The 13,576-nt window shown below is 42.9% G+C and overlaps 1 protein-coding gene and 1 long non-coding RNA gene across 10 annotated transcripts in view; one reads left to right on the forward strand and one right to left on the reverse strand.

Moving 5' to 3' along the window:
* Window positions 1-13,576, reverse strand: part of LOC308570191 (uncharacterized protein) — a 35,967-nt gene that overhangs the window by 19,467 nt on the left and 2,924 nt on the right. For 4 of the 9 annotated variants that reach the window (XR_014000950.1, XR_014000951.1, XR_014000952.1 and 1 more), the window contains exons 2-3: window positions 12,905-12,961; window positions 11,649-11,762 (exon numbers count right to left, since the gene is read on the reverse strand). Coding sequence is in view for 2 of the 9 variants with exons in the window: in XM_081165007.1 (XP_081021133.1) it covers window positions 11,649-11,762; window positions 12,905-12,961 (171 nt within the window). In the remaining 7 variants the exon portion in view is untranslated. Of the gene's footprint in view, window positions 1-10,665; window positions 11,211-11,648; window positions 11,763-12,904; window positions 12,962-13,576 lie in introns of those variants that run through there. The other 5 variants (XR_014000953.1, XR_014000954.1, XR_014000955.1 and 2 more) reach the window with 5 other exon arrangements.
* Window positions 6,137-6,988, forward strand: LOC308570336. The gene is made up of 2 exons (XR_014001138.1): window positions 6,137-6,890; window positions 6,929-6,988. It is a non-coding gene; the product is annotated as an uncharacterized lncRNA (long non-coding RNA).

Raw genomic sequence — 13,576 nt, forward strand, 5'->3', positions numbered from 1 at the left:
AATTTAGATAAAGTTGTCATTAGTGTCTAATTAAACTAATTCTTAGATGTTGTGCAGAATGGACTCCTTTCCATTAGTGCATAAGTAGTTCAGTATTCATGAAACCTGAGTGTGTACAAGCTAGCCTACTTTACGAAGGGGAAATGAATATTCACTGCACTGCTCACTTCGGCCTCACACTCGGCATAGCTGGCATGTGGCTATCAGAAAGTTGCCTTAAGGGAATGTGGGCCTCAAGCTCATATGGGTCCTCACATCTGATGTAATCCTCCCATGTTCTAGTCAAATTTCACAACATTTCTACTGCTTATAGCCACTCCAAAACCCGATATGGGAATTTTCCTGTTCCCCCAGTTCAAGCCTCTTCCAGAAGTTAAAATAGTGGTTGCTGCTATTACTGCCCCTTCCATGTTGCTGTTTGTTCTTTTTGTGCTTAATTGCTAATTAGAGCCTATATGCCAATTTATTCCTGTATGTATAGGCACAAATACATGAGCCAAAATGCACTGCCCAGTTTCACTGCTGACAATAGGGCCTATAGCAGGCCTGAATACCCTATGGCTGCCCAAATATTGTTGGCCTCCAGCTCCCATAAGCCCCAGGCAACAAGGCCAATGGTCAGAGATGACTTCATCTGGAGGGCCTTGATTAGTCACCCAGCCTACAGAGTTCCTTACAGCTGGAGCAGAAAGTGTCGGGTTAGTATGACAAAAACAAGGAGCTACACAGAGCATGTGAGTTTTTTCTGCGCTGTTTATAAGCTTTCCATCCACCTGCATTCTCCTATCCCTTCTCCTGGATCCACATCATAACAGCAAGAGACTTCCTTAGTCCAAAGTAGAAAAATTGCTTTTTCCTACAATGCTTTCTGAGTGATGCATTCCAATGAGGGGTAGGACTTCCAAGACCCCCAGCACTTATATCCACTTCTAAAGAAAGTGTCCATTAGATTAGCTTTTAAAATATGTATTCAAAAAGAATACAAAAACCCATCATATATTTTGAAAAACTAAAATTAACATTTGAAATCATCAGATTTGAAATCACTGGATTGAAAGATTCCAAACAGGTGTTTTCCCTGATTAAAATAGATTTTGTTGTAACCGTCATACAAGGATAGCCTTGCCATTTTGTTTAAAACCATACTGAACGCTGCAGCACAATGTTTTGATGCCATATGGAAACATCAAAATGCACAGCAGCTGCCAGCTCTTAAGCTGAATAGATGGAAACTTTTCATGTTGGCTTGAGAAGTTTCCCAGTGGATTAATCTATGTAGCATCAAATCACCTCACAGTACCAACTCATTGTACTATAGGGGGGTCACATGAGACAGAAAATACTTTCTTTTTGACTGCGTGAAACTCATTGCCAATATTGTCACAAAACTCAGTATGCCATTTCTATATGCATGTTTCAGACACTATTCATTTTGTCCAAAACCATTTTTCTTTTGCAGCACATGATGGACTTGAGTCAAACAATGCTGTGTGCAATAAATCCCCCACCCCCATCTTGTATGCCTGGTATATAATGTGTCTTAAGAACACTGGTTATGACTAATTTCTACGGCACATGAGCTGGTAAATAAATGAAACTTGTGTACTTTTTAACACTAATATCCTTTTTAACAAGCAAGGATATTTGCTGCACTATAATTATTGGAATCTGGTTATCATAATAATGATATATTAACAGCTAGAGAATCTTTAATTTCTTAAATTACAAAATATGTGGAACAGACAGCACTGGGCTGAAATCTAATCCATTTGTATAAACAGAAACCATTGCTTTTTTGTGTGGTGCGAAAACTTGTTACAATGGCTAATTATGGTTTGCAATTACTTTTTGAGCACTCTGTAATTTTGGTCTTAGATAAGGGTATAAAGGGAATTTTCCGCATATTCATATGCTGATAGTGGCTGCATTTCTTATAATATAATCTCAGCTATCTGGAACTTCCTTATCTAAATTTTCCCTGTGGGGAAGGGGGGGTATTCAAATTAGCCTCTCCCATCCCCTTCCTTCCCCAACTACTGCTCAACAGCCCTGCTGGCAGTCAGATCTTACTATCCAGTACAGTAGTTGCTGCCACCACCTCTTTTTAAAAAAGGTCACCTACAGCCCTAGAAACAAGAGAGAAACAATGACTTTTAGAAGACATCTGAAGGCAGCCCTCTTTAGGGAAGTTTTTAATGTTTGATGTTTTATTGTGTTTTTAATATCCTGTTGAAAGCTGTCCAGAGTGGCTGGGGAGGCCCGGCCAGATGGGCGGGGTATAAGTAATTATTATTATTATTATTATTAGTAGTAGTAGTAGTAGTAGTAGTAGTAGTAGTAATTGTTAAAGCCAAGAATCCTGGACCAGCACACACCACGGCTCCAATCAATCCTTTGCAATTTGCACAGAGCATAAAGCCAGCTCTCCAGCCCTGTTTCTTCCTGAGAATAAGTCAAATTTCTGGTTTTACCACTCTGGCCTTTGACTTCCAATAGTGTTGGAACCAAAGAGATCTACATGTGAGGATTCCCAAAGCCTGAGGGGCAATCACACACTGACTCCACTAGCTCAACTGTGGAACTTTACTTGAAATAACAGGTGGGGGAAAGCAGGCAACAGGTCAAACAGAATACAAAATAAATTGAGCACTGTGGCTCCACAACTAAACTACTCTTGGTAGGGGCAGCCCACCCATGAAATGGGTAGAAGCAGCTGTTTTGGGTGGAGGAATCCTGCTGGGTGGTACCCCTGCTGCTGCACAACTCTGGTAAGCAAGACTTTGGTGGGGGAGCGGCAGGGGAGGCAGCACCTTCCCATTTCTGCTCAGGCAGCAAAATGGGATAGGCTGCCCCTGAATTCTGACCTGTCCACTTTTGTATACTAGATCTAGCCATGAGGATAATCAACATCCTGGTAGTTTGGAAGATATGGCCTAGATCCCTTGTAATGAGATGGAACAAAGCTGCAAGGGTACCTTGGCTTTTAAATGCTCTCTCTGCTGACAATGGTGGGTGTGCCCTCTGGCTCTTTCTAACCAATCAGAGCCAGAGCCAGTCAGTACGTTAGCTTGGCTTAGAGAACTGGTGAGCTCAGGAAACCAGAGTCTGTGTTACTTCCCGCTACAAGGAGATAATACTTATGGCTGAAATCCTATGTTATGGATTTAAAATGTTTTCTTGGAGGGGGGAACCAAAGTTATTTTAACCACTTTATCTAAAGCCCAGGTGTGCTCTCACTTACAGGGCAGGAGTGCTGTAGCTGGGGGAGTTTGCAATTTCCCCACTCCCTTTCTGTCTCACGCTTCTGGTTTACACCCGCCCCCCAACTGCTATTTGCCCTTCAAGGCAAAATATACAGGTACAAATACGTTTTACTCCACAGAGCTAAAAGTGACTGGGGGATATTTCAACCATGAAAATGCTGTGTGCAGAAGGATTGGCTGTGTCCTGCTATGCATTCTGAAATAGTCTGAAGGCTTGAGAAAGTAGAAGTGTTATAGATATGTCTTATTTGACACTTGAAACTTCTGCAGAGGATGTCCGCTTACACACTGCCAAGAGGAAATGCATCCTCCCCAAAAAGAGAGGGGACAAATTTGCATACATGGAAATTTATAATAATAATAATAATAATAATTTTTTATTTATACCCCGCCCTCCCCAGCCAAGGCCGGGCTCAGAGCGGCTTACAAGCAATAATAAAAACAAGATGAGTGATTACAACTTAAAAACAAAAATAAAATACAACATTAAAATAATGGAACATTAAAATATTAAAATGGAGCCTCATTGCAGGAGAAGGAAAAGAAAAAAGAAAAAGGGGGCGGAGGGAATCAAATTGGCTCCAATCCAAAGGCCAGGCGGAACAACTCTGTCTTACAGGCCCTGCGGAAAGAGATCAGATCCTGCAGGGCCCTGGTCTCATGAGACAGAGCGTTCCACCAAGTTGGGGCCAGTGCTGAAAAGGCCCTGGCTCTGGTTGAAGCCAATCTAACTTCCTTAGGGCCTGGGACCACTAGGGTGTTGTTATTTATGGACCTTGAGGCTCTCCGTGGGGCATACCAGGCGAGGCGGTCCCGTAGGTACGAGGGTCCTAGGCCGTGAAGGGCTTTAAAGGTCAAAAGCAGCACCTTAAATCTGACCCTGTACTCCACCGGGAGCCAGTGCAGCTTGAAAAGCACTGGATGAATATGCTCCCATGGCAGAGACCCTGTGAGGAGCCTCGCTGCAGCATTCTGTACCCGCTGGAGTTTCTGGGACAGCTTCAAGGGCAGCCCCGCGTAGAGCGAGTTACAGTAGTCAAGCCTGGAGATGACTGTCGCATGGATCACTGTGGCCAGGTCGGGGCGGGAAAGGTAAGGGACCAACTGCTTGATGCGGCGAAGGTGGAAAAATGTCGCCTTGGCTGTTGCTGTGACTTGCGCCTCCATGGAAAGGGAGGCGTCAAGGATTACACCCAAACTCTTAACGGAAGGCAATGGCATTAATTGGGCCCCCGCAAGAGAAGGGAGTTGGTCCCTCATCCCCATGCTATCCCGACCTAGCCATAGGACCTCTGTCTTCGAAGGATTTAGTTTCAATCGGCTCCCACGAAACCATCCAGCCACAGCTTCCAAGCATCTGGTCAGTGTGTAAGGGGCTGAGTTGGTGTGGCCATCCATCAGTAGATAGAGCTGAGTGTCATCAGCATATTGATGACAGCCCAGCCCAAAGCTCCGGATAATCTGGGCAAGAGGGCGCATAAAGATGTTAAAAAGCATTGGGGAGAGAATTGCGCCCTGCGGCACTCCACACACTAAGGAGTGGCGTGATGACATTTCCTTCCCTAGTGCCACCCTCTGTCCCCGACCAGAGATAAAAGAGCACAACCAGTTACGGGCTATGCCCTGTATCCCCACGTCTGCAAGGCGATGGTCCAGAAGATCATGATCGACCATGTCAAAGGCTGCTGACAAATCTAAAAGGATCAGCAGTCCTGACCCGCCTCGATCCAGTTGTCTACGGATATCATCTGTTAGGGCAACCAGAGCCGTCTCCGTCCCAAAACCAGGACGGAAACCGGACTGAAATGGATCTAATGCTGATGTTTCCTCCAGAAACCTACCAAGCTGTTCAGCAACCGCTCTCTCAATTACCTTACCCAGGTATGGAAGATTTGAAACTGGGCGGTAATTGGATAGGTCTAAGGGATCTAATGAAGTTTTCTTTAAGAGTGGACGCACCACTGCTTCCTTCAGTTCCCCTGGGAATGTCCCCGTGTCAAGGGACAAATTGATAATTTCAACCAGGGGGGTCCGCGCAACATCTGGACACTCCCTAATCAGCCAAGACGGGCACGGATCAAGGAGGCAGGTGGTGGGCCTACCAACTTGGAGGAATCTATCCACATCAGTAGGGAGTATCCGATCGAAATGGTCCAACACTGGACCTGAAGTCAGTCGAGGGGCCTCCAGTTCAGTCACTGTATCTAAATTGGCAGGGAGGTCACGGCGGAGCAACAGGACTTTCTCCGCAAAAAAGCTCGCGAATGCCTCACAGCTGTGGGTCGAATTTGTGCTTAAATTTGGTTGTCCTCCTAAGGACGTTATTGACCTAATTATTCTAAAAAGTTGTGCCGGGCGAGAGCTAGCGGATGCAATGGAAGCTACAAAGTAAGATTTCTTAGCAGCTTTCATAGCCATCTCATAGGCTTTCATAAGCGTCCTATAAGATGTTCTTGAGGCTCCGTCACGAGTCCGTCGCCATACTCGCTCTAGCCGTCTGAGATCCCGCTTCATTTTCCGGAGCTCCTCAGTAAACCAAGGGGCCCAGTTTCGACGGGGTCGCAGAGGGCGCTTAGGCGCGATCTCATCAATGGCTGCCAAGAGCCGGTTATTCCAGTCCTCAACAAGGTCATCTAATGAGTCGCCAGGAGGAGCAGGGTTCCGCAAGGCTTGTCGGAATCTATCAAGATCCATCAGTTTTCGCGGACGAGCCCAAATAGGTTCGCCACCCGAGCCGGGGAGGAGCGGGAAGTCAATCTTGGCTTTTAAAGCATAGTGATCAGACCATGGCACTTTCACAGCGGGGAGCATGATCACATCTATGCCAGCCCCAAAGATCAGATCCAACGTGTGGCCTGCTTTAAATTAATTTAGAAATTACTATTGTTTAAATAGAAATACATAATACATCTCACCATGTTAGAGAAGACTGATCAGGTCTGCTATAAGTCCCCTGTTCGCCTTTCATTTACAAATTATATATAGTGGCTCTCTCACAGTAAATCTTCGAGCAGATCTTGGACAGTATCTGTTGAGGATGCCCTAGCTCTGAATTTCCTTAAGTTGTACAGGGGATTGGACTAGGATAGCCTACTGTCCATACATAAAATGAATGAGGACTCAGAACGAAAGGTGCTCTTTAAAGTGCCGAGTTTGAGACTACAATGAATCCATAGGGAAAACTGCTGTAGTCACTCCATGACTTCTGAAGCGTATGTACCGTGCTGACATGGGCTGGGAATATCTCAGTGTGGGTAGAGGGGTGGTGAGAAAGCAGTCCTGGCATGCTTGCCTGTAATCAGGACTATCATTCCTAGTGTCAGACTTATAGTAGGAGTAATCTGTCTTTCTGCCAGACAGTGCGTTTCTAATTAGTCAAGAAGATTTTTGCATTTTGCTTCTGAATTACATTCTTGAACACATGCTTGGTTTTTAGATTTCCAATATAATAATGCCAGCTTTGTGTCTTTTTACAAACAGGCTTGCATCCTACCCCCAGGAATTGGGGGTAGATGACTCATTTATACTTCAAATAAAACACTACAGAAGAGTGCTTTTCTATAAATTAGGGGTTCTCATTAGGAATACAGTATCATTGTTGCTCATTATTTAATGATCTATATGGTGGTCTATGGAACTAGTTTGTTCAATGCTGAATTATCCAGAGTAACGTTTTGTATGTTGTCCTGCTCAACCCTGTTAAATAAATCTTGTACTGTAAAGCAGCAACTGACTTCAGAGGAAAATTTGTTGTAGAAATAGAATGTATTCTGTCTTCGAACGCCTTTGATTTTCCTTCTACTTCAAACCACATTATCAAGCAATCTCCTGTTGTCCAACTTGCCAACCTCTTCGATGATATTCATCAATATGGCATGCCAAATGCTGTTGTAATGCTGTGACGGTGTCACTCAACTGCTGGATGGTATGGGCCATGGTCTGGTTGTCCTGAGCCAAGGTCGCCAGCGCAGCCACCGGGTCGGCCATGGCTTCTGAATTACCCGAACACCCCCCCCCCCAGGAAGGGGGAGTGCGGGTTGTGGCGGGAGCAAACTGTGCTAGGCCCGGGGGTTAATCCAAGCCACGCGGTCCAGGTTCGGTCCCGAATCCAAGGATTCCATGAGGAGTCAGTCTAACAGGGCCAAGGCAGGAAACCGGGCTAGGTCAGGCACAAGGTCTCAGGCAGGTTCCAGCAAGCAGCAATGTTGCTCCCGCAACCTGGGGCAGGGTCTGGCAGCCTTTTATTTCTGACGGGATAACAGCCGGTCCTGATCCCCCGGTGACTCACCTCCCTGTCTTGCCCGAAGGCGAGCACTCCTCCTGCAAGTACTCAGGTCTCTCCTTCTCTCAGACCTGAGTCTCTCCAGCTCGGGCGATGTCGGTGGGTTACTAGACCCAGAGGCCGCCTCAGCCTCTCCTGACCAAACTGGCAGTGGAGCAGCTGTACGTGATTGCACAGCAGAAGGCAACAAGGTAATCCTCACATCTAGAGCCAGGGCAGGCTCAGGCCCCTGACTCGGCCCTGCTGGTGCTTGTTGCAGGGGAACCTGTGCAGACTGAGGCTCTTCAGAATCAGGCCCCCGACTTGGTTCAGATGCCGCCTGAGGCAGAGGATCTGGTGCGGATTTAGACTCCTCCAGCTCTGAGTCTGAGCCCAAGTCCCAGGCCACCACACCTTTCTTGATTTCAAAGGTGGACAGATGAGGATGTTTTGAAGTGGCTTTCCTAAATGTCAGATAAAGCAACAGGTTGCTCCAGACTGTTAGTTGCACAGAGTTTAAATTAAAAACAATAGGACTTGTCATGACTAACCATCCCCAGTGGTTGGAACTGAAGTATAGTCCAACACAATGTCTTTTCAAGGAAAAAATGTTAATAGCTCGTGCTGTCGGTGCTGTTCTATATAGGATGGTTGGGGTGTGTGTGCAACAAGCATTGAAATGTTCCTGACATGCCCTCCCCTTAGCCCATAGGGCAAGTAGAGTAAATGTTATGAAAAACATTGTTCTGAAAGCTAACTCACCAAACTGTTTAGTTGGACTAAAGACAAGCTATTGCTTTAGAATTCTGTGATGCATTCAGCTGGTCCTCCAGCAGCAAGGCTTAAGTAAAGCTTCAGTTTGTTCACAATGCTGTTTAGAAACTGTTCTAGAATTGGCAGAGGCGCCCTTCATCCTCTGTCCTGGAAACTCTTAATGCTTATCCCAGAATTGAGGACAGTTCTGTTTAGTGAATGGTAGAAGAAAAGCAGTTGGTTGTCGCACAAAGGTACTTTCTTCTTACATTGTTTTCCTTCACTTGTTCCTTTCCAAGATCCATCCCTAAAATGTCCTAAGTTACTGTTTTCTTTCTGGAACCACTTAATATGTGTTCTTCTTTCAGTAATATATGAATTATACATTGTGAAGGAATCTTCCATTTCATAGAATCATAGAATTGTAGAGTTGGAATTGTGTTGAACCAAAGGTGAACTGTTCCAGAAGCTCTGCAACACCATCGTGGTAGTCAAGATAACCCCACAATTAGTTGTTGTAACAATGACCTCAAATATGTTTATATTCACTTGCTTTAAGCTAATTGGACTGTTTTTATGTTATCCTTATCTGTGGGACTGGAGTGCTGGGCTCTGCGCCCAGAAAGGGGAACTATCTTTATTTGCCACCTATGCCCACATGAAGTGATGTGAAGTCCTGGGCAAAGTGACTTTTCTGTATAAAGAATGTATGAATGTTTGCTTAGCTAGCGACAAGCCATCTATTTGCTGCAATGTCTGTCCCATGCCTGTAAAACCTGGGAGACCTGGTTGGCTGATTTGCTCTAAGTTTACACCTTTCTTTTAATACAGCACTAGAATTTATCACTCCTTTGATATCCCTGCATCCACTCACACAGGTTCTCCTTTGGCCCTGTGGTTCAGAACAGGAAGGGACCCTGAGGGTCATCTAGTCCAACTCCCTGCAACACAGGAATCTCAACTAGATCAAATTCAACTTAAAGCTAAAGAACCACACGTATGGAGGGCAAGATTGTCCTTCAACAGTTTGTACTTGTACAGCATATCTGGTCACTGTCCTCCCCACTATGGTGTGATGTATTTTATTTCTATTACAATAGTCTTCTGGCATTTTAAAAGACTAGCACTTTTATTATGGCACAAGCTTTTATGGATGATGTTCTGTCTCTACTGCCAGATGCCAGAGACAGTATGCCTTGGTGAATCACAAGTGAGGAGTGCAGTGTTGAAGCCAGGTCCTGCTTGCAGACTTCCCATAGGCATTTAGTTGGCCAGTGAGAAGAGGATGCTGGATTAGATGGGCCTTTTGGGCCAGTGCTGCAGGGCTTTTCTTATGTTCTTATATCTTAAGAATGCTAAATGTTCTATTTGAACTATTGATAACAGGGGCTATATAAAGTAACTGGAGGACTAGTTACATAGTGGAGGTCACCCTGATAAGGTGGGTGGAGGGATGTACTCTTAATTGAAAGTCTTGATGTTCACTGTGCAGAAGCATATTCCATCCATGGGCATACTGACTACATATGTAGTTACTTACATATGTTGCTTGTCCCCGTCACAACTACCAACAATCAGCCACCAGTGGTGAACCATGTAGATCGGGTACAAGGTGGAGAAACAACATGGGTAAACTTTATGGCAGAGGTGGGGAGCCTGTGGCCCTCCAGACGTTGTTAACACTACAACTCCCATTGGCCTACCCCTGCCTTATGGGTAAAAAACAGGAAAAGTCAGCATGAGGTTGCTGTCTAATTCCAACCTTTGTTAACTTTCTGCTCAACGCTAATGTGCCTGATGAAATTTGTATCTGATACCAAATGTTGTAGTGCCATTCATTTTTTAAATCATGGAGTAAATATCATGCTTCACTCCATGGCCAGGATGTGGAGTTCCAAGCTTACAATGGGTATTTTTCCAATCTCCTCTCACACTACAGGCACTTTCCCCTCTCCCCAAATTGCAAACCCAAGACTTCATGCAAGGGCAAGGCAACTCGGGCCCAGCAACTATGAGACTCAGGGCCAGCCAGTGGGGCCCAATTTTAAACTTGAGGGCCCAACTTGAAATTTTTTTGCGGGGGCCCTAGTTCACAGCCAAAGTTTGCAAAATCTTAGAGATATAAATCCTTGTGCTAGGTCATTTTCACAAGGTCAGCAAAGCCATTCAGAAATCAGGCCTGCTATTGAGTTCTTGTGCAAGTTTGTACAGTTCACTTCTGGATTTTTTAAAGGAAAATTAGAGAAGATTTTGATGAGCTTGAGAAACAAAGCAAAAGCAATCTTGCCAAATGTTAACCACAAAACAAGGAGACAAAGAGTGAGGGAACGACAAAGAAATGACAGAAGTGCACCTGATGCCTTAGATGCACTTTCTTTAAGAGATAAGTTTAGGATAAAATCATTTATTCCTATATTGGATGCACTTGAAGCCAATTTAAAAAGTACTGTGTACAGTGATATTCCACAATTATTTTCCATTCTTGCTATCCTGATAGCATCCAAACAAGAAATTCAGCAAGGTGTTGAACTGTTGATGGAAGCATACCCAGAAGCTATTTCTAATGTGGAAGCAATTTTGTGGCTTTTTCTTAGCTTTATGGTCACTAACAGCTAGAGAGAGAGTAGTTTTTCAAGATTCAAAAGAATTAAAAATGAATTAAGGGCCATAATGTCTCAAGAGAGGTTGTCCGCATTCTGTACATTGAAAGTGACAAACTTAGACAAACAAATTCTCGTTGGGTCTCTGGACCGTAATAAAGATTGATTGACAAACAAATTTTGATGAAGTTTTCTGATGTCCTTTAGAGGAGAAACTGTGAATTGCAGAATTTTAAATACCCGTCATCATCCTTGGCTTCACTCAAGTGATCTTTTTCAAGAAATCGGCAGACTGTGGCAGAAGTTAAAGTCTTTTCTGTTAAACACTGCCATCTAGTGGTGAAATATAAAACTACCCTTTAAAAACGGCAATATTCTACCATTTCCTCTGGTTAAGAACATACAGACTTTAGTAAATGTTTATGCATTTTTGTTTTCTAAATTCATTTAAATATTCATGTATTTAATATAAATTTATTATTCAATATTTTATTTAAAAATCAGAACTTTTAAAAAATAGCACTTCAAACATTTCTTTAAAATACCACCTTCCCCTAGCTCCTCTTGCTATATTGTGCTGCCTTAAATCTTATTCCTGAAACTCTTTCCCAGCAAACTCCTTTGGTCTTAAAAACGCTTCAAATTATGTAAATTCCAACTGCTGACACACCTTTGAAAAACTACTTCTAGTTTATCCTTCATTCCACAATTCTTTTCCACATTTCCATAAATGTCTAACCCTCTTTAGGCTGCAATCCTATACCCTCTTACCTGGTAGGAAGTCCCATTAAACGATGAGACTGCGTAGAATTGCACTGTTGGTAACCAAACTCTGAAGAACTTCTCTTTGATATCCTGTTGACTATCTCCTCCGTCTTTCTAAAACTCCAGAATAAAATATTTTCGTAAGTTTACTCACATTATTAGCAACTTAACTTAGCAAAACAAAATTTCCTGCTTGATCATTTTTCATGTTGCAACTGTACTCCTTTTACTATGAAATACTGACCATCCTCTAGTCTCACACTCCAAATTTATGCTCTGCTTTTATTATCTTTTTTATGTTAACTATTGCCCCTTTCCTTAGCTCAGAAAGGGCAGAGATTTGCTGGTAGTACAGAAGACGGTCCAGAGGTAGCTCAAGCAAACTCCATTGAAGTCAGGAAGAGGGAAATTATTTCCAGAAACAGAATAAAGTAATAAAGTAGAATAAAGTAGCTAGCCAAACTGCTAAGGAAGGTGTGTCTTTTGAAATCATGTTTGAAATGATTTGAAGGCTCAGTGTCTTAGAAGGCTTTGTGTCTTTGGGCACAGGGAACATAAAATTGTATTATCTTGAGGAGCAGTTTCTGCAAAGATGCACATTGGCACATAGAACCAGCCAGGTCACTATGGAATAAAGTTAGCCCAAAGGAGTTGTGTGACAGAAATTTATTTATTTTATTAAATTTGTATCTCACCCTTCCTTCCAAAGGAACCCAGGAATATAAAAGCAATGGCAAAACTTAGTATTAGGAGATATTTGTTTCCTGAATTAGATCCTTTTAGCTTAAATATATTCTGTAGGTTTTGCTTTTTGAAAGACAGAGGAAGTGACACATGATAAACCTTTCACAGCAGGGGAAGCCGGTGTGGTTCCTGGTTGTTAAGAACTGTAGTCCAGCAACATCAGCAGGTCACCACATTAGGTACCTCATTAGTTACCTCTGCTTTGCACTTTATGAAACTGTGATATTGCCCCTAGGTTACTAATAGTTAACCTAGATGTACTTAGCTAGGTTTTCTAGAAAGACAAGTGTCTATAAATCTAGTAAACAGAATTAAAATAACTGTAAAGGTAAATTTAAACATACTTTATCTGTCTATCTGGCCTCAGAAAATCCTTTGAGCCATCAGATCTGTGTTTAACACTTTACAGAAGTATCCACAATCAGTTCATGGTTTTCATCTTTGGCCAGATATTCTATTTACAATGACATAAACTGAAAATGAAATACATCATACAAGGCAAGAACATTGCAATATACCTTAGATGGAAGTTAAGACATGGCAAAGTTGTAAGTCTGCATCTTTTATTATAGAATCTACAAAAAGAAAAAGGAAATCTAGGATTAACATTTGAAAGGTATTTTGTTGGTCCACCTTCATGCAATCCTCATTCTTTGAAACTCCAGTGATTCATCTTTTTTTAGAGTTGAATTCGTATTTATGTCTTAGCTTCAATTACCATTTTAATAAATTATTATCAGCTTCCTGAAAATCCTTGCTATTTAAAATTTTTATTTCTTAGACCTTATTTTATACAGCCTCTGTAGCACAACTTGTACAGCACTGACTCGAATAAAAGTTGTAAGCAGTCAAAAATTTGGGCCAACATCAAATGTTACACTAAGAACTAAGCAACTGCCACCAACATGAGCTGCTACTACTGTATGTAGTTAGTAACTTGCAATGCTATTTTTCTAGAAACAGAGTTGCCAGAACTCAGCATGAACACTTCCCTTGTTCTCTTAAATGGTAATGGCACCCTCCTGAGACGTGCCAGAACCCACCCAAGAGGTGCCAGAACTGAGTTCCTCCTGAAAAAGAGCCCTGGTAACTTGACATTTCTACATATACCTTGTCAAGGAAGAAGCTAAGTTAAGACATCACATTCCCCCCTTTCTTTTCCTCCTTTCCTCCCACTCCAAATTAGTAAC

The sequence above is a fragment of the Podarcis bocagei genome, assembly GCF_964188305.1.
Source record: "Podarcis bocagei genome assembly, chromosome: 12".
Lineage (NCBI taxonomy): Eukaryota > Metazoa > Chordata > Lepidosauria > Squamata > Lacertidae > Podarcis > Podarcis bocagei.